The sequence below is a fragment of the Ictalurus punctatus genome, chromosome 15, assembly GCF_001660625.3.
Source record: "Ictalurus punctatus breed USDA103 chromosome 15, Coco_2.0, whole genome shotgun sequence".
Taxonomy (NCBI): Eukaryota; Metazoa; Chordata; class Actinopteri; order Siluriformes; family Ictaluridae; genus Ictalurus; species Ictalurus punctatus.
The window spans coordinates 43493-67435 of NC_030430.2; the positions used below are offsets into that span (position 1 = coordinate 43493).

At 37.5% G+C, this 23943-nt stretch overlaps 1 protein-coding gene across 1 annotated transcript in view; it reads left to right on the forward strand.

Moving 5' to 3' along the window:
* The first annotated feature begins 1802 nt into the window (after positions 1-1802).
* Positions 1803-23943, forward strand: part of fam50a (family with sequence similarity 50 member A) — a 42057-nt gene continuing 19916 nt past the window's right edge. The window contains exons 1-7 of the mRNA XM_017487741.3: positions 1803-2056; positions 5542-5626; positions 9442-9541; positions 9660-9757; positions 19390-19466; positions 20077-20143; positions 23339-23400. Coding sequence (XP_017343230.1) covers positions 1946-2056; positions 5542-5626; positions 9442-9541; positions 9660-9757; positions 19390-19466; positions 20077-20143; positions 23339-23400 — 600 coding nt within the window. The 5' untranslated portion in view covers positions 1803-1945. The remainder of the gene's footprint in view (positions 2057-5541; positions 5627-9441; positions 9542-9659; positions 9758-19389; positions 19467-20076; positions 20144-23338; positions 23401-23943) is intronic.

The following is a 23943-nucleotide window of genomic DNA, read 5'->3' on the forward strand; positions in this document are numbered from 1 at the left end:
CTAAAGTTACACCTACAGTGAACACGGGTACATCTGAAACAGTGAAAAAAAAGAGAAAACATACACAGTTACACAGGCGAGAGTGAGGATTCTAGATAGTGACAGCAGTGAAAGTTCAGGCGATGTTGAAACCGAAACCGATAGAGACGCAATCTCTCCTGATTCAGACCCTGATCCGTCTTCATCTTCAGCATCAACCAGTGCGACTGACACTGCAGGGGTCTGGAGTCATAACGGGACCATTTCTGTGCATTCGTGAAAACACTACCTGCTGGTCTGATTATCACCGGAAACTTGACTTTTGGTGCTAAAATGCATTTATTTATTTATTATTTACTTGAATTTATTCAAAGGCATTGACCACGCTGATGCTCGTATGGTACTTCTAAATGAGTAGAAGGATTTTAGCCAGCATTTTTTTCGTCATTTCTCTAGTTAAGAATTGTGCTCTAAGTGGAGTAAAAACAGTGAACTGCTTCCTTTTCAAAGTAATATTACACAAATACATTATTATAAGTTGTTTCAAGGCTTAAAAATGTTCAAATTAAAATGTTGATTTTGGGGCCAATTTTGGCCTGGGAACTCACAGTTGGCGTGCTGTTTCTATGGGGAATATAGGGTTGTGGGACATAATACTATGGGAACTTAGGGGTAAGAGGGTTAAGACTATAGCAAAACAAACCTTGTGCCAGATATTTAATTGATCCAAATGACTGTTTGTGGTTTATGCCACTTCTGCTCTGTTTGGGTGCATGAAAGGACAGGAGGGACGACAGACATTCCACATTCAGAGTAATGGGCTGTCTGGTAAAGCAAAGCAACCAAATGGTTGCATATCCCACTTCCAGCCACACAAGAGCAGGAGCTGTTAACCAGTACAACTGGCTCTAGATCACGTAATGTCATCTGAAATACACAGAAACAAAAAGTGTTAATGGGTTTTTAAAAAGTAGAGTCATTAAGTACATCAGCTACTCAGCAACAAAGTTGGAATCATATGTGTCTATGCTTGGAACAGGTAAAGACAACAATAGTTTTGAGGTAGAACATGAGCAGTTTGAAGGGTAGCAGAGTAAGTGAAATACTCTCTGCATCTGCAGCCATCACGTCAGGTAAAACTACATTTCATATGATTATTATTCAGATTTTAAAACAAACTCCCATTTGTTTACAGTGTTATTGACTAACTAGAAAGCATGCCAACTTCCTCACGACCCTGTATCTGCTGATGCCCCCTCTGCTACCCTGTGTCTGCATTGCCACTGTTTGCATTGCCACTAGGATTTGCAGTGATAATGCAGTGCTATTCATCTGACATTCATAGAACTGCATTACATTTTTTATTCTTTTTTATTTTGTACAATAATCATCCATAGTAGCTGATAACATCTGTGCTTCTGTGGTTATCCAAGCTGAACAGTGGTAACGTTAGAACAGTAAAAACTCAGAATGGAAACATCCAAATGGATTATGTAGGCACTGTGGAATGAATGAAAATGCTGAACATGTTTTATTGCAGTGTACAGCATACGACAAATACTGGAAACAAAAGTACATAAAGAAGGTGTAAAGAATATGACTTTAGAACATGTGCTGAGTAAACAGCAAGGGGATAAAAATATTAGAATAGCTCTGAAAAGATATCTAAAAGAAACAGGAAATTATACAAGATTATAAGATATTTAATTGTATTTCATTGCATTTGTTTATTTATTTATTTATTCATTCATTCCTAAGCATTGACGCACCACACTCCAGTTCAGTAGGTGGCGGTAGTGCACCAAAAGCTGGTTTGCCAACCGCCAATAAATAGTACAAGAAGAAGAATCAGAACGAAAACGCGTCTTCAGTTCCAGCGAGGTTGTTTGTCGAACGCGTACATTTATTTATTTACACGGAATTTGACAGTTCGCAATTTACAGTTAAAAGAAACATTCAAGTCACAATGGCGCAGTACAAAGGAGCGGCTAGCGAGGCTGGAAGAGCCATGCAGTTGATGAAAAAACGTGAAAGAGAGAGAGAGCAGCTGGAGCAGTTAAAACAAAAAATAGCAGAGGCAAGTGAGACGCTTTAAATATATTACGCTAATTTATTGAGTTTTGAACCTCGGTCCCATGTAGCTCGTTTGGGCTATGCCCGGCCGGGTCCCGTGGGTAAGGTCCCGACACTGGAATAAAGTTGGTGTGACGTTGGACGTTCGATATTCGCGGATATGCGGAAATTAAAGGACCGTCTCTAAAGTCACATACTACATTGTTATACACGTTTCTAACTTCAATAGCATTTGAAGGGAATGACTTACAGTCACATAACCAACTGTAAAGTGTTCATCCTGGGTGTCAGCTGTGAGACACACCTTTTAGATTTTTTATATTTATCAAAATAAGTTATTAAATCATATGTAAATTAGACATGAATTTCACTGCAGAATGGGCCCATACACAAAATATACAATTTTTTAAAGCTCAATAGGTCTTGAAGGTAATCACTTAGTCACAAAACCAACTGGAAAGTGTTCATCTAGACACCCAGATGAACACTTTACAGTTGGTTATGTGACTGTAAGTCATTCCCTTCAAATGCTATTTAAGTTAGAAACGTGTATAAAAATGTAGTATGTAACTTTAGAGATGGTCCCTTAATTTCCGCATTTCCGCGAATATCGAACATCCAACATCAAACCAACTTTATTCGAGTGGTCCTGACTACCCGGCACTCCCCGATGAGACGAAACCTTGTTTAAATCAATAGAAGATGTATTTCCTCATAGTTGAAATGTATTATTTCAAATAACACTTCACATCTGATTCAATTACCTTTTGTTTGCCTTCTAAGAATGGACTAACTTGAGCTTTCCTATTAATGTAATTCTTTATTAACTTAATATTCCTCTTTATGACATGAACATACAAAGAAGAAATAAAAAAAAATGTAAAGCTGCAAGCAACAATGAATGGGCCCTTGCACCCTGGTGCACGTTGGGGTTGCTCTGCCAGGGGAATGTCATAACATTTTTTTTTTTAGCACTTATATGTTGTTAAGAGTGTATCACGATGTAAAATATGTCATTTCCTGTTGCCAGCAGGTGGCGCTATGACTATAACTGAATATTGACATGTAGTTGTCTTCAGGCCAGGATTCGTATCAAATATGAAGTTTGGTAGAGATTGAACATTGTATGTCTGAGTTATAACAACTTCCTATTTCATGGTGAAACATTGAAATTTGTCAGACGTCCACGCCAGGCATCGAAAACTCAAAAGCTTTGCGATTTAGTATCAACAAATCCTTTAGATTAGACTGACCAAATATGTTGATCGGATGACTCTAGAAGTACGAGGCCAGGAAATGGCAAAATCTGAGCAAGAATGGCAGAGAAATATAAAAATGGCTGACTTCATGTTGTGTTTAGGATAAGGCTCTGAGACTTTTTTTGTACATTTTAACATGTATATGCCTACAGATTTTCTTACATGTAGGTGAAATGTAGTACAAGGGCTGCTTTGTTGAAATTTTGTAGATGGCATTGTCAAGCCATTTTGCCACACTTAATTCTAAAACCTGTATCAGATTTAAAAATTTCGCCACTTTTGAGGTGTTTGCAAAGTTTCATGAGTTTTCGAGCATGTTTAGGCCTCAAAAATGTGATTTGTTTTTTTATATAGAAATTTGTCAGGCCGCCACGGACACGCCCTGCAACGAAAACTCAAAAGCTTCTCAATTGAACATGGGCAAGGCCTTTGGACTAGACTGACCGACTATGATGTTGATCTGATTAAATCTCTGGGAAAAGTTTGTTAGAGTACAAGCCTGTTGCCAGTAGGTGGCACTATGACTATAACTGAATATTGGCATGTAGATGTCTTCAGGCTGGAACTGTTATCAAACGTGTGTTTGGGGCAAAGTTTGGAGCAGATCGGACATTGTATGTTTCAGTTATAACAACTTCCTGTTTCATGGCAAAACATTGAACTTTGTGAGATTGCCATGTGGCGAAAACTCAAAAAGCTTTGCAATTTAGCATCATCAAGGCCTTTACATGAGACTGTCTGAATAAGATGTTGATCCGATGAAATTCTAGGAGGAGTTTGTTAAATTACAAGGTCTGGAATTGGCAAAAACAGAGCAAAAATTGAAGAGAAAAATCAAAATGTCTGAATTTAGGGCATGGATTCAAGAGACTTGTTGGTATGTATTGGCATGTTACATGTGTATCGAATTTCATACATGTAGGTAGCAGGAGGCACACATTGTTGAAATTTTGTTGGTGGAGCTATTTTGTGGAGCATTTTGCCATAATCAATTCTGGAACCCCTATAAGATGTAAATTTTCACCGGTTCTCACGTGTGTAAAATAAATAAATAAATAAATAAATAAATAAATCCAAGTGAACTGTCTTACATGATGAGATCAGTAATCATACCAAATCTTTTGCACCTCTGAGCAACTTCATCCCAACCATTGAGTCCATTTGCTGGCCCTGTAGAGCTCCTTGATCACACACGGGCCTATACACTACATACATTTTTTATTTTATGCAGGTCTGATGTGTGTGCTAAGTTTCGTGAGTTTTCACATGTGATGAATGCCTTAAAAACTGGTGAATGTGTTAAAAATGTAAAAAAATTATAATAATAATTGTGAAAAACATTCCAAAAACAAATGGGCTTTAGCACCTCTGGTGCAGGCTGAGGCCCTAATAAACGGAGCAGATCCAGTGGGGCTTCACACCATCGGTGCTTGGGCCCTAATCAGTACATTTACAAGTATTAAGGTCTGCATAAGAGAAATATGAGGAAATGCAAGAATTGAGCACCTTTTCATAAAACTTAGAAGTAACAATGAATTAAAGACACCCAACTGTTTGTTGTACAGGGTTTTCACACAAATGGAACTAGATCCAAAACCAAATTTATCTAAAGTTTTGACAAATCTAAGCAACACTTTTTCAAGAAAACAAATACGAATTAATAAAAATGACTCTGTTGCTCATACTGTAGTTCCTTTCAACACATTTAGTACAGATTGACTCATTATCATAATATTGATGCATAATCTGGTGTCATGCAGAAGAGAATCAGTTCCCTTTTGACTCTGGTTCTTCTCAAGGTTTTTTCCTCAGGTCATCTCAAGGAGTTTTTTTTTCTTGCTACTGTCACCTCTTTTCATTTAGGGATGAATAAGGGATAAATCCGTATCCGGATTTCTGTCAAGCTGCTTTGTGACAATGTCCACTGTTAAACGTGCTATTGCCTTGCAGAATTATTCAACCCCTTACTCAACCCCATCAGATTCATGTAGATTACACATGACACACATTGTTCCAGACAGTATTTTTTTTTTACTACAAACCAATATGTTCCTGCAGTAAATTTTCAAGTAAAAAGTCACTACTCATGATTTGTCAGCAGATCTTTAAAGAGAAATTTAAAAACTGAAAAATGCTGTCTGCAAGTATTCTAAGAAACAACCTATTAAATTTACACACATCTTAATATCAGTGTGCAAGTGATCTAACTTTTTTTTTTTTTGCCTTTCAGGACAACATTGTGAAATCAAACATTGATAAAAAGTTCTCTGCTCACTATGATGCTGTTGAGCAAGAGCTTAAGTCAAGCACTGTGGGTAAGCAAGCTTCAGAGTTAAATCCTCCATTTTAAGACATTCCTGTACTGTTTTCCTTATTTATATTGGTAACATTACACAGATTTACAAAAAGCATTTAGACTCTCAGCAATTCTGACTACTTTAAATGTTATACTAAAGAGTCTGAACACTTATTAATAGGTTAAGGGTCTTTTTAAAAATATTTTTTAATGAATAAAAAAATCCATAAAACATTTGGCCCCACATTTTAAATCAAATGAAATGTGTTAAGTTAATAAAAAAAATTAATAATAATAATTTAGTTTTGCAGGATTTACTCCTTTTATGTAAACTGTCAGTGTTGAAAGTTGGTGTTGCACAAATGTTGATTTCACTGAGATAAATATGAATGGAGTCAGGGGCACTGGTGTTACCAGTGAAGCTAATAGCTACCTATTATTTTTAAATGTTTAAACCATTTGCTTTTACTCTATGTTCATAATATACATTTTTATTCTTTCAGGTTATGTTGCAAATGGTCTGTTAATGGCTCTATTCTTGAAAATATTTTTTGGCAGGCTATCTTTTGAGTGACATACTTGGGGTTAGGGTTATGTCAGAGATTTGCATGTGCAGTGACCACTTGCAAAAATTCATGTCAGTGTCAGGCATCTATATATTGCTGGGGCAAATACTTTTTCACATCCTGATTTCTTCAGTTTTTGAGTATTTCTCATATTAAATTGTTTCAGACATTAAAACAAAGTCAAGCTGAGTAAACACAAAATACAGTCTTTAAATGATAGTTACTTATTGAAGCACAAATTTGGTCCAATACCAGCTGGTCCTGTGTGAAAATGTATTTGCCCCCATAGTTACTGATTCCCCAAATCTATGAAACCGCATTGATAATGGGGTTCAGCTGGACTAGACACAACCAGGCCTGATTGCTGTAAACCTTTTTCAATCAAATCAACACTTAAATATAACTTTTTAACAGCAAGAAGTTGGTTAAAATGTCTTACCCAGTAACACACGATGCAAAAAATCAAAAGAAATTCCTGAAATGATGAGGAAGAAGATGATTGAAGTACATCAGTCTGGGAAGCGTTACAAAGCTATTTCAAGGGCTCTGGGACTCCAAAGAACCACAGTGAGAGCCGTTATCTCCAAATGGAAAAACTCGGCACAGTAGTGAACCTTCCCAGAAGTGACCGACCTTCCAAAATTACTCAAAGAGCACAGCATCTACTTGTCCAGGAAGTCACAAAAGAGCCAAGGACAACATCAAAGGACCTACAGGCCTCTCTTGCATCAATAAAGGTCATTGTTCATGACTCCATGATCAGAAAGACACTGGGCAAAAATGACATCCATGGAAAACTGGTGAGGCAAAACTCACTGTTAACTCGGAAGAACATTAAGGCTCGTCTGATTTTTGCCAAAACACACCTTGATGATCCTCAAACCTTTTGGGAGAATGTTCTGTGGACTGATGAGTCGAAAGTTGAACTGTTTGGAAGACGGGCCTGGTACCTGTGGTGTAAACCAAACACAGAATTCCACAAAAAGAACATTATACCACCTACGGTCCAGCATGATGGTGGAAGTGGTCCTGTGCTTCAGAGTTGGTATGAGGTGATTCTCCTGAAAAGCAGCCTTTGATCTGCACCAAACATGTCTGCTGTAACTTTTGCCCAACAACTTTCCTTTGATTCGTCTTTCCAGAGCACATTCCTGGTCTTTGTCTATATGCTCATTGTCAAACTGTAGTCTTGTAAAGGTTTTTTCCTGACACACCTCCCATGCAGGTCAAATTTGTGAGGTCGCTTTCTGATTGTAGAAGTATGCACTTTGACACCAAAAGTTGCAAGTCTTACCTAGCAGAACCTGTGTTGAAACTTTGGGGTTCTTGGAGACTTCCTTTTTTTAATCAAACGGTCGGCTCTTGGGCTGTATTTGCTGGGACGGCCAGCACTGGACAAATTGGCAATCATTTGAAATCTGTGCCATTTGTAGATTATTTTCCTTACAGTGGAATGATGTATTTCAAATAATCTGGAGATTTTTTTTAATCCCTTGCCAGACTCCTAGGCATCCACAACCATTTTTTTCCTGAAGGCCTTATAGAAATATTTATATCTTGGCATGACAACACCAAACCTCGATAGCAAAAGGGAAAACCAGGGATCCAGTTCCACCTGCACTTCCCAAGCAGGTTCTAATCACTGGCACCCAATCTTGAACACTTGATTCTAGCTTTATGGATTTGAAGGTGTGATAAATGTAGGGGTGGTCTTACTTTTTCCAACTGATTTGTTTGTTTAAATTATTACAAAATGTCCATTTTATGTGTCATTTGATAGTGTATCAACTTCATTAATAGGTACTGTTTCAAAGAGGATCAAATGTTTTGCTTGTCCAAGTATGTAAAAAAAAAACAACAACAATAATTTCCATGGTATGTGCTTATTTTTTTTCCACATGACTGTATACACACACTCACTGACTACTTTAATAGGAACACTTGTACACCTGCTCATTTGTGTAGTTATCCTGTCAGCCGTTCAAATGGCAGCTACCCAGTGCATAACATCTATCAGATACAGGCCAAGAGCTTCAGTTAATGTTCACCTCACTCTTAAGAATGGGGGAGGGGGGGGGGGTGGAGTGTGATCTTGGTGACTTTAACTGTGGCATGGTTGTTGGTACCAGATGGGCTAGTTGGAGTATAGGAGAAACTGCTGATCACCTGGGATTTTCACACACAACAGTCTCTAGAGATTACACAGAATGCTGCGAAAAACAAAAAACATCCTGTATGCAGGGGGTCTCCATACTGAAACACCTTGTTGATGATGGAGAACAGAGAAGGATGACCAGACTGGTATGAGCTGACAGGATGTCTATAGTAACTCAAATAAGAACTCTTTTTACAACCATGGTGAACAGAAAACCATCTCAGAAAGCACAATGCATCAAACCTTGAGGTGAATGGGCTACAACAGCAGAAGACTACATCAGGTTCCTCTCCTGTCAACCAAAAACAAGAGTCTGAGGCTGTCATGGGCACAGACTCACCAAAACTGGTCAGTTGAAGACTGGAAATAGACCAGGTAATTTTTTCTCACCTTCAACTGTCCAGTTTCAGGGAATCTGTGCTTATAGTCTCAGATTTCTGTTTTTGGCTGAGAGGAGTAGAACACTATTTGGTCTTCTGCTGTTGTAGCCCATCCACTTCAAGGTTGGATGTTTAGTGCATGCTGAAATGTTTTTCTGCTCAACATGGTTGTAAAGAGCTGCCTTCCTGGTAGCTTGAACCAAACTGGACATTTTCCTTTGACCTCTTTTCTTTTTCTCTGACCTCTCTTCTCATCAGCAAGGTGTTTCCACCCACGGTACTGTCACTCACTCACTGTTTGTTTTTGCTTGCACCATTCTGTTCTTTGTGAAAATCCCAGTAGAGCAGCAGTTTCTGAAATACTCAAACCGCCCCGTCTGGTACGAACAACCTTGCCATGGTTAAAGTCACAGAGATCACACTTTTTCCCCAATTCTGAAGTTTGATTTGAACATTAACTGAAGCTCTTGGACTTTATCTGCATGAGTTTATGCACTGTGCCGCTGCAACATGATTAGCTAGTGCTAGTCCATAAAAATTCCACAGTAGATCCCACAGTTTGCCTATTACTCAAGATGCTATAACAGATGAAGCTCTGTACAGTACAGAAGTTACAGTACATTCAAACACAAAAATTGTGAAGTGCAGGAGACCTGCTTAAGATTTTTTTTAAGCTGTCAATTAATCAATGAATTAATTAATTTTTTACATTAAAAAATAAATTTTCTTTTAGGTCTGGTGACTTTGAATGACATGAAAGCAAAGCAAGAAGCCCTTGTAAAAGAGCGTGAAAAGCAGCTGGCTAAGAAGGAGCAGTCTAAAGAGCTTCAGCTGTGAGCCATTTACTGCTAATTATCTATAATCTTTACAGACACCCCAGATCCATTTAATGAATTTGCTTTAAATTTCAAGTCATTCTTCTTTGACTTTTAATCTATTGTTCTCTTTTAGAAAATTAGAGAAGCAGAAAGAGAAAAAGAGAAAAGAGGAACAGAAAAGAAAAATCGCCCGTTTGTCTTTCAATCCAGATGATGTAGAGGATGAAGACGGTAAGTTATTCCAATGTTTAGCATTCAGATTTGTATATTATTCTATTATTGATCAGGTCATAGAGTCACAAAACTTGGTCATGGATATAGCTCTTCTTCCATTCAGTTCATCTGTGAGATGGGCCCAGTTGACCTCATGGTGGCACTGTAGTGCAGCATTATGTTTTGGGCAAGATGAGAACTTGAGCTTGACAATTATGACAGAATTTAGGAACATAGTGTAGCGCCATGACCAAATAATTTACCTTCTGTTAAACTAAATTGAACGTTGTCAGTAAATTTTACTGGCTGTATGCAAAAAAAAACATCATTGTCCCTCCTTGTAAACAAATACAAAAAACCTCAATGTTCAGTGTTTGAAGTCTGCTCCTTTTAAATATATTTAAAGCTACACTATTAGGCTTTTTCTCCAAAGCCAATTCTCGAGCCACTCTGCATATATTGTGTGTGTATGTCTGAATAATCTCATAGGATGTGATTGGGCGAGTTCATTTACCCGTCAGATGCAAAGCTCTTTAGTTTAATGGTGATTAAGGATGCTTGGATGCTTGGTGAAGGGAGCATGGCAGTGTACTGTACGTTTTGCAGACTGAAAAGTTGAGTATGATTAGTGAGGAATTATTTAAGAAAGAATTTTGAATTTAAAACCATGTTGTAGATTTAGGATTATTATTAATTTACTTGCACCCAACACCGCTGTGGCTACATGAGCATGTCAGAGTCACAGGTTCAGGTCATTATTTTGTGTGATCAATAAAAGATGGTGGTTTGTGAGATTGTCAAGATGAAGCAGATGATGTACAGTGTTACTCTTGTCATCATAATGGCTTCTTTGCAGTATTTGCAAACTTGTTTGGTTGACTGAGGAGATGAAAAGCAGTGTGAAAGTAACTGTTGCACATTTTGGACTTCTTGTAGTTTTTATTCTGATTTATTATACAACTTCGAACAGGTCACTCGCACTAAATATTTTTTCACAGTCACACAAAGTACTTTTCTGTTGGAAATGTGAGTGAAATGGTCGCACTGTAGAGCCCTGAACCAGATGACGATGGGCTTCCTTTTGAGTCTGGTTCCTCTCAAGGTTTCTTACTCATCTTTTCAGGGAGTTTTTTTTTTCTTGCCAATGTTGCCACTGGGTTGCTCATTAGGTATAAATTCATACATTTAAAATTTATATTCTGAATGTATTTCTGTAAAGCTTCTTTGGGTCAGTGTCCATTGTTAAAAGCACTATACAAATACAATTTTAAGTGAAGTGAAAATCACTCAAAATTATCTATAAAGTCCACATTGTTTTTGGACCACCACCTGGACATCCAGCAGTTCAGTGACCATGACCTGCTATAAGCTGCATTGCCATGCTGTTTTGGAATGGGCCAGAGCATATTACTGCATTGAACATCGGCAAACCTGTTGGACATGTGAAGAGAGGTGTGGTGCTCCTGTGGGTTTAGCCTTAGCTTTGGTTTTGCGATTATGTCACTGAAGCATTACCCATTCATACCACTGTGAGGGCTTTAATACCGGAGTTGGGGGATTACTATTTCCACTTAAAGCATCTAGATTTTCCCCTGTGTTGCATTCACTCTCGTTATCTTTGTCTAGCATCTGGATGCATACCTATCTTCTTCATCAGAGCACTAAGTAATATACATTTATCACACTAAATTGTTGCTTGTGGGCTTACGGTTCATGAGATATGGACCAAAACGTAAAACTCTGTGCTATAGGTCATTAAGCCAATACAGCCCATTTACCTTGCCTGAGTAGCGGGAGGGGGTTCTACCTGTTCAAGTTTTATTCAATTTAATTCAATTTTATTTGTATAGCACTTTTTACAATAGACATTGTCTCAAAGCAGCTTTACAGAAATATCAACATAGTATACAGATTTATGTCTGTAGGATTCATGGTTTGGTCTGCATGATTCATTTTAAGGCAGAAAATAATAATAAGCAGAAGGGGAAAAATACTAGCAGTTACATAAGGGTTCCTGCATCCTTTATTTATTTATTTATTTATTTATTTATTTAAAGGATAATGTGGGTTTGGTGTTTTAGGGATTAGTTATGTGCTCACAGAAGAGGTGGGTCTTTTAGCTGTTTTTTGAAGATAGTGACCGATTCTGCTGTCCGTATTGAGGTTGGAAATTCATTCCACCACTGAGGGACAGTTAGTGTGAAGGTTCTATAAACGGACCTTCAGCCACGCTGAGTAGGCACTACTACGCATCGGTCACTGATCGATCGCAGATTATGTTAGGGAACGTAAGCCTTCAGGAGAGTGTTGAGGTAGGAGGGTGCTGTTCCTGACAAGGTCTTGTACGTGAGCATCAAGGCCTTGAATTTGATGCAGGCAGCCACAGAAAGCCAGTGGAGGGAGATGAAGGGGGATGATGATGCATTCTGAATCATCTGGAGGGGTTTGATGGAGCTGGCTGGGAGGCCCGACAGTAGTGCATTGCAGTAGTCCAGTTTTGATATGATGAGCCTGTACTAGTAGCTGTGTAGCCTGTTTGGTGAGATACGGTCTGATTCTCTTGATGTTCTACAGAATGAGCCTACAGGACTGTGCAGTTATTGAAATGTGGTCTGTAAAGGTCAAGCTGTTATAAAAAGTCACCCCAAGGTTCCTGGCTGTCCTGGTTGGATTAATTGTGGTTGAGCCAAGTAAAGTGAGATTGTGGTTGATAGAGGGGCAGGCTGAGATGACGAGAAGCTCAGATTTTGTCAAGTTGAGCTTAAGGTGGTGTTTCCCTCATTAAGTCCGAGATGTCAGACTGGCAAGCAGAGATTCCTATAGAAACAGATGGATCATCAGGCTGGAAGGACAAATCGAGCTATGTGTCATCAGCATAACAATGATATGAGAAGCCATAAGACTCAATCACCTGCCCTAGAGATGTAGTATAAATAGAAAAGGGCATTGGACTCAAAGGGAATTGACCCCTGAGGAACCCCATTTTTGAGTTGCTGAGTTTCAGAAATACCTCCGCTCCACAATTCCTTGAAGGATCGGTCTTTGTATCTTTACATGTACTTGAGAAGGGGTGTTTTGTCTTAATTATTTCTTTTTATTGATTTTAATTATTAATTCTATATTATAATTAATATCTATACCTATATATTTTTAACAACCTGAATGCACTGTGAATATAAATGATTTCATGTGATGTAAAGTTTAGATGTAAAGATGTGATGTACCGTAATTTTCGGACTATTGAGCGCACCTGAATATAAGCCGCACCCACTAACTTTAAAAATAATTTTTTTTGTACATATATAGGCCGCACTTGTCTATAAGCCGCAGGTGTCCACGTTGTAACATGAGATATTTACACAGAAAGATGTTACACAAAGATTTTTAAAAAACTTTTAATTAAATACGTTCCGTAAATGCTTTTTTCCAAACTGTGTCTGTAACACGGCTAGTTAAAAAAATAAAAAATACAGTTGCCTACTAGGAAAAGTCATTGATCGCTATCTTCATCTTCCTCCTGCGCACTAAAACTACTAAAGTCGCCTTCTTCAGTGTCGGAATTGAACAGCCTCAGAATTACCGGTACTTCGTCACACACTTCCTCAGTCTCTCTTTCGTTGTCGCTCTCAATGTCACTTACGTCTCGAGGCAAAATTCGCCCTTGAGCTTGTGCTGTCCTCTTCATCATGCAGCAGTCCAGCCTTTCGAAACCCGCTGGTGATGGTAGATTTTTTGACACTGCTCCACTGTTTTGACACTGTTAGGATCCGCTGGCAGACTGGAGCAAAAGCTGCTCTTCGCATGCTATTTCCTTCTTCGACAGCCAGATCGATCGCCTTTAACTTGAAAGTTGCATCATATGCATTTCTTCGTGTGTTTTCCATGATGACGGTGTGTGCATGAAGTGCAAAATGACTGGATCTGAAGAATTTAGTGTGAGTGCGTTTGATTTAATTCAAACAGTTTCATTGGTCCACTGTGACCTGTTTGGTAATTTCATTGGTCCGATGTGACGAGGCTAAATGTTTTGGCGGCATGAAGCTCGTTAGCCCGTAAAAATCCATAAATTAGCCGCATCATTGTTTATGCCGCAGTGTTCAAAGCGTGTGAAAAAAGTAGCGGCTTATAGTCCGGAAATTACGGTAAAGTTTTGGACAGGTGCAAGTTTGAGATCTGCACTTTGAGTCTATAAAATGTTAAAGCTAATAAATTAGGGATGTCATGAGAACTGATACTTCAGTACCAAGTCGGTACCAACATTTTAAAAATGTGACTGTACTTGGTTTTTCTGCAGTAGCGTTGGTATCGTTGGTAATGAAGTTCTCAAGCTTGCAATTCTTACGGAACTGATTGGGGCAGCAAATACGTGCAAGTGTTTTAGTTGGTCCACAAGTGGTAAAGGAGAAGAAGAACGTCTACAAGCACAAGGGGAAAAACTACAGAAGATGGTGACAAGTTTAGCGCTGACTTGTTGAGAGGAAAGATGGTATGAGTCTCATATGGAAATACTTCGCATTCAAGGCAGATGACAACAAAATTATAATTGATACTCTGAAGCCGGTGTGCAACCGATGCTATCATTCATTTCAAACAAAGCGAGGAAACACCTGGAATTTGGTGAAGCACCTGAAAGACGGTCCTATATTATGTTTGTTTGAGGCAGCTGCATTGTGGCGTGAAACCAGCTAACGTTATGCTCCATGTAATGTTAGCGATAGACAGTTATTTGTTAACGACGCTAATGCATTGCGATGTTATAAACTACCTCCTAATGTTCCACCATGCATCGCCATTCAGCCCGTGTCCTGTCAGATAAATGTAGCCTAATGTCATTAATAATTATTCACATGTTCATGCTTTTAATAAATCTTTCTGGCCTGCCACCATATCAGTGAAATTTAAAGTAATGCTTGCATTCAGAGTATAAGGAGGTGTGTGTGTGTGCATTTAGGACTGCACCTTAGCACTTGTAGCCTCCACAGTTTTATTAGTCATTGTCAGACAGTGATTGATCACTAAAATACTCTCTCTCTCTCTCTCTCTCTCTTTCTCTCTCTCTTTCTCTTTCTCTCACCCTCTCTCTCTGTCCATATCAGCCTCAGGAGGATGTTCTCCAGGAGAGTTAAAAATTAATTTCTTTATTTATTATTATACCACACCATGGTATTGACTTTGGTATCAGGTATCGTGTACTTTTGGTGGTATAGGTACCGACTAGGGCTGCACGATTATGGCCAAAATGATAATCCCGATTATTTTGAGATCAATATTGAGATCTCGATTATTTATCACGATTATTCATTGATTTTAGGAACAACATATTTTTTATTGCACTTTCACATTTAAATAAACAGACCGCTGCTTTCACCTCCATGTTGTGCTACATTCCTGCTAATGTACAAATCTTTGCATCAAATTAGACTGATCCATAAAGTGAATCATCTCGTAGAAGCCAAACATAAATAAATTGTACCCAATATGTAGGATAAGTAAAAATAAAAATGCCATCAACCAAATGAAAATATGCATCAAATATAACAATATGCAACCAAATGAAAACAATTCAGGCGAATGCAGAAAAGGCATTAACAGTGTTTACAGGAGGAGAGACGTAAGACAACTCCTTTAATAATAATTACAAATATTTAGGAACACAGTTGAAGTTGAGTTGTTGGTTGTTGTTTTTTTTTTGTTGTTGTTTTTTTTGAGATGGTAACGTTAATGTGCCACAAAATAACACAGAAGTAGCATGAGAAAACTTGAGCTTGTCAATTATGACAGAATTTAGGAACATAGTGTGAGCCATGACACATTAATTTACCTTCTGATAAACTAAATGTAATATTTTCAGTTAATTTTACAGACTATATGGAAAAAACAACCGTTAACCTGTTTACCTAGTAAACAAATACAATAAACCTGAATGTTCAGTGTTTGAAGTCTGCTCCTCTTAAATATATTTAAAGCTGCACTATTAGACATTTCCACTGTCATGGTTCTGGGCTGGAGTCAGTTCTCGACCAGCTCTGTGTGTATTGTGTATATATCTGAATAATCTCATATAGGATGTGATTGGGTGAGTTCATTTACCCGTCAGATGCAAAGCGCTTTAGTTTAGTGGTGTTCATTACTGATGCTCCGATCAGGATTTTTACAGCCGATACCGATCCAGATACCGATCTTTTTTTGTTTAAACTTTAATAAGGAGGTCTGTCATAAACAATTAAATGTAAGCTCTCTGCTCATGGTCACTGTTAATTGAATTAAAACAATAGCAATGAGGAATACTGTTGATTAATTGATAAATAAACAAGCATGAAATATATATATTTTTAAAATATCTTAAACAATAAAGAGTCCTAATTAAAAGTAGACTAACACAAACATGATCCATCTTAGGAAAAAGGTAAATCACCTTTTAAGGAGATGGCGAACTTATCTTAATGTCAAATTGATATTAAATGCAACCCATAGTAATTAAACATTTTCATTTCTTATTTTATTTAGATTTTATGAATTATTATAGTGTCTATTTTTTATATTAAATGATTTATTTATAACTAAGCACATTTTCTGTCTTTACATTTTATTAGTTTTCTGTTTGTTTGTTTCACTTGTTCCTTTTGGATCGGTTCCCCAGTACGTCTGCTGGTAATATTGTTTTCGGGGGACTAAATCAAAACATGATAACTGGAGTTGACCTTTCTGATGATATCTGCCAACCTTAAGTTTAAATGATGTGACTATGCTATGTATTTGAATTAGTGAAGAGCGTGAAGGAGAGCAGCAGCGTACTCCTGAACAGTTGCTAATCTTGATTATTAAATAATTCCTCACCAATCATAAAGAAGTTTGAATTAAACCCACCTTGCAGCGTTAGCATTATTATTAATTTACTCTGCCCGACACCGCTGTGTCTACACGAGCAGGTGAAAGTTCAGGTCATTTTGGTGATCAATAAATCCCGGCTGTGAGATCGGGAAGTTGAGAGAAGCAGATGATGTACAGAGTTACTCTTGTCATCATAATGGCTTCTCTGCAGTATTTACACACTTGTTCTGAGGTGATGAAAAGCAGGGTGAAAGTAACTGTTGCATGGTGTAGATGCATTTTGGACTTCCTTTAGTTTTTATTCTGATTGTATTTTATAACTCCGAACAGGTCACTCACACCAGTGCAATGAAATATTTATTCACAGTCGCACAAAGTACTTTTAAGTCACAAACGTGAGTGAAATGGTTGCACTGTAGAGCCCTGAGTTTATCTGCGAAGTTTTTTCCTGTTCGTCGTGATGTTAAATGTCCCCGACAACCTCTTTAGTGCCATTTAGCATCATGCTAGTGTCATGATTTCCCCTCGCACAAGTGCTGGAGCTCGCAGAAAAACTGGCAGCTCGAGCGCTAAAATGCTAAAGCCTTTCCGGGTTTTGGCACTATGAAATGACGTCATCCCTGCGCCTCTCTATGGTGACTGGCTGCAATCGCAATCGATATTCGATTAATTGTGCAGCCCTAGTACCGACTACTAGATTTTTGGTATCGCGACATCCCTATAATAAATACAATTTTAAAAAATAAAAAAAACTCCTACAAAAATGTGATCAAATCTTAATCAGATTTTGCTGAGATGATATTCAGACTGCACCTTTGCCTATTGACATCAAATATGAAACATATCTACAGCATATGGGTTTTAGAAAATATAATATTCAAATAACTTGTACTCTGAAAATGTAAGTCCAGTGCCCCAAGTCCCTAGCATTCAATTGTCTCATTGGTTGGCTGCGCTGAAGCTGATTGAAAAGCGAGAAATGTTTAATTATCTGATTTTAAAGAAAATTCAGAGATGCTTGAAGGTTTGTGATTTTCTACATTTCTGCTTAAATGTGACCTAAACAATCACATTTTCCACACAGCTCCTAAAAGTAGATAAAGTGAACCCAATTAATTAAATAAGACAAACATATTATATGTGGTTATTTATTAATTGAGGAAAATAATCCAATATTACATATTTGTGAGTATGTGGCAAAAGTATGTGAACCTTTTGCTTTCGGTATCAGGTGTGATCCCCTTCTGCAGCTATAACTGCAATTAAATGTTTCTGGTAACTGTTGATAAGTCTGCACATCAGCTTGGAGGAATTTTAGCCCATTCCTCTTCACAGAACAGCTTCAACTCTGGGATGTTGGTGGGTTTCCTCATATAAATTGCTTGTTTCAGGTCTTTCCACAACATTTCTATTAAATTAAGGTCAGGACACTGACTTGGCCATTCCAAAACATTAACTTGGTTCTTTTTTTTAATTTATTTATTTTTTAAACCGTTCTTTGGTACAATGACTTGTGTGCTTAGGGTCGTTGTCTTGCTGCATGACCCACTTTCTCTTGTGATTCAGATCATGGACAGATGTCCTGACATTTTCTTTTAGGATTTGCTGGTATCATTCAGAATTCATTGTTCCATCAATGATGGCAAGCCGTTCTGACTCAGATGCAGCAAAACGGGCCCAAACCATGATACTACCACCATATGTTTCACAGAGGGGATAAGGTTCTTATCTTTTTGCCAATAACCTTCTGGCTTGTCCACAAGATCTTTAACAAACTGCAGATAGGCAGCAATGTTATTTTTGGAGAGCACTGGTTTTGTCCTTGCAATCCTGCCATGCACACCACTGTTGTTCAGTGTTCTCCTGATGGTGGACTCATGAACATTCACATTAGCCAATGTGAGAGAGGCCTTTAGTTGCTTAGAAGTTACCCTGGGTTCCTTTATGACCTTGCAGTCAGTCCATTACACATCTTACTCTTGGAGTGATCTTTGTTCCTTAACCACTCCTGGGGAGGGCAACAGTGGCTTTTAATGTCCTCAATTTGTACACAGTCTGTGGATAGGTGGAGTCTAAACTCTTTAGAGATGGTTTTGTCAAATTTTCCAACCTCTTTTTCTGAGGTCCTCAATCTCTTTTGTTCATGCCATGATACACTTCATCAGACATGTGTTTTGAAGAGCAGACTTTGATAGAGCCCTATTTTTTTATATATAAAATAGGGAGCTGATTCACACCTGATTGTCCTCCCATTGATTGAAAACACCTGACTCCAATTTCACCTTAAAAAGTAACTGCTAATCTTTTGCTACTCACAGATGTGTAATTGGGTCATTTTCCTTAATAAATTACAACTTGTAGTATTTTGTCTCATTTGTTTAACTGGGTTCTCTTTATCTACTTTTAGGACTTGAGTGAAAATCTGATAATGTTTTACGTCATGTTTATGCAGATATATAGACATTTCGAAAGGTTTCATAAACTTTCAAGCACCACTGTATATGATTGTTTCCAGTTCCAATTACATTGGAAGTATTGTAACAAAAAAATTCACTGGGCTGAAAGTTTGCATTATGCATCACATCTTGTAAACCCCTCATGCAGAATCCCAAGTTTCATACCTGTAAATATGACTTCATTGTATGTTCTAGTGTTATATTTACCAGTTTCCAAACTACTTGAACATAGCGATAGCCCTGCAAGTTTACCTGAACTTTTTTTCTAGTAGTTGACATTTGCATAGACAACCTGTTTAGTCCTGTTGCTATGAATATAGATTTCAACTTTTGTTATTAATTTGACTTGTTGCTGTTTGCTAGACAACCCGGTTGAGAAAAAAAAGCTGGGGAAGAATCCTGATGTCGACACCAGCTTTCTTCCAGACCGGGAAAGAGAGGTAAAAGTTTTTGACTTTTGATGCACTTCCCTAGGCTAGACTGTATGGAAGAGAAGAAACCTGCAACAATGAAAATACCATCACCTGTACCAGTGAACTGTTAAAATAAATAAATAAATAATAACAAAATGTGTTTGTTTAAAGGAAAAGTAGAATGTGTTTTTCAAAGTACAACCTGTATGATGTATCATGGGCTGTGTTCAGTTAGTCAGCCAAGTTACCACAGTGACCTGACAACCTTTCTTGCCTTCGCTAGCATCCTGTTATGTGAATAATCTTGACCAAGACTTTGAGGGAGGCAAGCCAGCACAGGCCTTTTCTTGTACCACATCCACACTGAAATTTGACAATCTAATATCATCTCCACCTTTTTATTGCTTTATTCCTTTATATAGAATCTTTTTTTTTTATTTTATTGTATAGTATTTGCTATGTATTCCCATTATTCAGCATTGGGTTAAAATCAGAAAACCTATTAAGTATGTTAATCTATAATGCCCTTATAATTCTGAATCGCTTAGCAAGGGTGCTTGGACCTGCAGATCGCTACTTACGGCTATATTGTTTGGTGTTTAAACGAGTTGTTTGTTTTTGTCTTTTTTGTGTCCAGGAGGAGGAAAATCGCCTGAGGGAGGAGCTTAGACAGGAATGGGAGCGGAAGCAGGAGAAAATCAAGAGTAAGTGATATGAAAATAACAATTATTGTATGTATCTGAACATGAATGATGCTGGTGTAATATGTAGGCTTATTTACACTTACACTTTTACACAATTACACTTATTTGTACTCATAAAGGAATATTAATTATTGGTATTGTTTACTTTTTTCACAGGAATCTCTATTTTGTGTTTTGATAAATCAAGATAGTTAAGTGTGTTTAAGCTAAGCAGTCGAATGCAAAAGTCCATTATTACATCACCAGATATGGAAAAGAATAATGCAAATAATGGTAGGAAAAAAGCAAATAGAATTTTCTTTGAATAACTCTGCCTATAAACATTAGCCACGTTTCCATCAAAGGTTTTTGGGGTTTTTTGGTTATGAAAGCTTTAGCGCATTAAAATGTTTGCCGATATAGCTGATGGAAAAGCAAATTATCAATAAAATTTCACAAGGGTCGACATAATCTTTTTTTTTTGGTGGAAGAACTTTGATAAATGAAGTGACAGTTCAGTTCCTACTATGCCGTTATATTTATTACAAAAATGTTTAAACTAGAATATAAAGATAAATAACAAATGACATACTCAATGTTCTTTTCAGCTACAAAAAAGTCCAACTGTAACATTATGAATAAAATTGTTTGCATACAAACAGCCTATGAAATATTTTAGTAAGATTTTTTTTTGGCAGCTTCCTCGAGCCACGGCATGTGACGACTGTTCATTTATATCTCCATGGTATTAACCTGAGTATTCGTGTGCGCACACGTGTGTGTGTGTGTGTGTGTGTGTGTGCGCGTGAAACCGACAGAGAGAGAGAGAGAGAGAGAGAACTTATTGAATCTTCATTTTTGACAGTGCTAATGGGAAGCATGTCTTTTGCAATACAACTGCATTTGTGATGTTTTTTTCGTTTTTTTTGTCATAAGGCATGGTGTAGTTGCACTGAATACTGGCCTGGTGCTTGTAGATGCTCCACTTCCACTAGCAACACTAGTTTGTGGTAGTAATTTTTGACTTACTGCGTGATCTAACGGGTGATGTTTTAAATGGTGAGAGAGGTTTGTGGTGTTGCCTGTCGTTGCTGGCACATATCTGTGGCACAGTTTTGCAGTGCACGCTGCTCTGTTATGTCTGATCATAAAAGCCAAAACATCTCCAAATTACAAAAGTTGAATGACCTTTTCTGTCGATGATGTCATCGTAATTTGAGCTGGTCATTGGCAGCACTACATCTGCTCCAGTGTCACTCATTTCTCCACTCTAACTACGATCCTGTTAGCCACCACTGTGTTGGTAAACAACACTACGTTATCTGTCCGATATGCAACACGCACTCGCACAGTATTTTGTGCATATACGCAGATCATGTGCGATGCATAAACATATATTGAACTGTTATTGAACTTTTGTTAGAATTATATCAAGGAAAATTATATTGCGATAATTATAAAATTATCGCTCAGCCCTACTTCAGGTCCTTCCACATTATTTCTCTTGGATAAAGGTCATGACTTTCACTTGGCCATTCCAAAACATTAACTTTATTCTTTTTTAACCATTCTTTGGTAGAATGACTTGTGTGCTTAGGGTCATTGTCTTGCTGAATAACCCATTTTCTCTTGAGATTCAGTTCACAGACGGATGTCCTGACATTTTCCTTTAGAATTGTTCCATAGAAAAATTATTGTTAGAAAAACCACATTCCTTTGCTCCCAGCCGCTTGAAAATCGCTGTATAGCGTTTTCAGCGTCTGAAGAGAACCAGTGTGTATGCACACACAGGAGGAATGTGAACAAGTTTTGTTTGTTAATATGAGACCTTTTTAGCTGTACTCGTGTTCGATGCATGTAGATCAAAGAGGGCTTTGAATGAATGTGTGTTGTGATGACGTCACATGATGTGTTGGCCCAAATCTGTGGAAAATCTTTAATTCAGTCTCCTCTGAATTTTTTATTTATTGTTGATTTTGCATTAATGTGATTCTGCAATCACAAAATCCTGGAGAGACTGATAAGAGTGACCCAGTAATTTTTTCTTTTTTTGCTGTTATGAGACCAAAATCAAGATATTTTTTTAGACGGGTTTCAGTGAACTGTGTATAAAGCAAATCTGTAATTCCACTGGTAAGGAGATATCCTTCATTTTGTTGCTATTAAGGTGCTTCAAAAAAAATAATCAGCCAGTCTCCTCCAGTTCTATGTATAGCTTATTACATTCCTTACAGAAAAGATGATAAATGTCAACTGTGGTGATGCACAAGGAGTGATTGCTAATAAACCACATCCATTAGGTTCTGTGATTTTTTTGGCTGTATTAATGAATTTGCTTGTGGAACATCTTGTATGTTTTCATGCAAGAGTACCATAGATTCTACAGGCCTGATCATTTAATTCACTCATGAAAATTTGCTTTTTGATGTTTTTGTTCTGTCTGAAGAAAATTAATGGAGCTTCCTTAAAAAGGGAAGCTGTCTCAGGATTGTCCTGTAGGGTTTTGAAGTTTTTAAGTATTATATCAATCACTGTTGTATTAGTGGCACGATAAGTGCGCACCAGGAATTCTCTCTGTTCTAGCTGTAAAATGTTTAGAGGTCAGTGCATCTGTTCTCTCAATAGTGCTAACTTGGGCCATGACAAGATCTGTGATGTTCTTGGGGAATAAAAAGTTGTAAAAAATTAAAATAAAATTTTTAAAAGTGCACACTTCCTTACTTTTCTAACAAAAGTCTTCATTCTCTCTGCAGATGCATTTAAGTCTATTTAACTGTGAAAAAGTAATGGAACTTTTGATGTGCTTGAGATGTGAAGAATTCTACTTCAATTAGGAATGAGAGTCTGTCAGTTTGTAATGGATAGTGGTTTTCAAAGTGAAATCTATTATGTGATTCTTGAGCCATGGTAAGCACAAAATCTGATAACCTTATGAGAATTTTGGTGGGTGGGTCCCTTGGGTCTCATGAAGAGATTCAACACCAAGTAACTGGTAAGAGAGAAGAAAAATCAGTACCCCAGGGTCACCAGTAACTAGTATTTTTTGCTCATATGTACTGAGCATACACTTAATAATCTACATTGGCCCCTTACTCTGAGGCCCAAAACTCAACTATGTCCGAACTCAACTATGCTGAGTAGGTGAAATAAAAACGAGTAGCTAATAGGCTGAATAAACAACAAAATGTACTTAAATTTGACTTTTTTCATATTCAGGTGAAGAAATTGAAATCACTTTCAGTTACTGGGATGGATCTGGACACCGGAAAACAGTCAAGGTACCCACAATGACCGCCTAATAACAGCAAAATATGATTTTCTCCTCTTAAACCTTAATTTGTTATTTATTGCATTGATATTAGAACGAACAAAGATTTTTTCCACTTTTTTTCTTCCTATATGCATCATATTCTGGATATGATGATGCATATTGGAACGGCAAAGCCAATTCTTTTGTTTTTACTATACACTGAAGACATTTGTGTTTGAGATCAAAGATGAATACAAGTTGATTGATCAGAGTTTCAGCTTTCAGTTCCTGATATTTACATCTAGATGTGCTAGGAAAGGGCACCTTTGGTAGCAGACCACCCAATTTTTAGGTGAGCTAAAGTATTGGAATAGATGTCTCAAAGTAAATTAAATTATGTAACACTTATGGTACATTCAATATTATTTTGGCAGAAATTAGGAAACCGGAGGCAGGCCTGGGACAACTCAAAAGGAGCTTTGTTTTCTTTCATTTTCCTGCATATTTTATTCACACCCACGCATTCTGCTTTGTGCTGGCTGCTCTCTCTCTCGGCTCTCGGTTCTCCCCT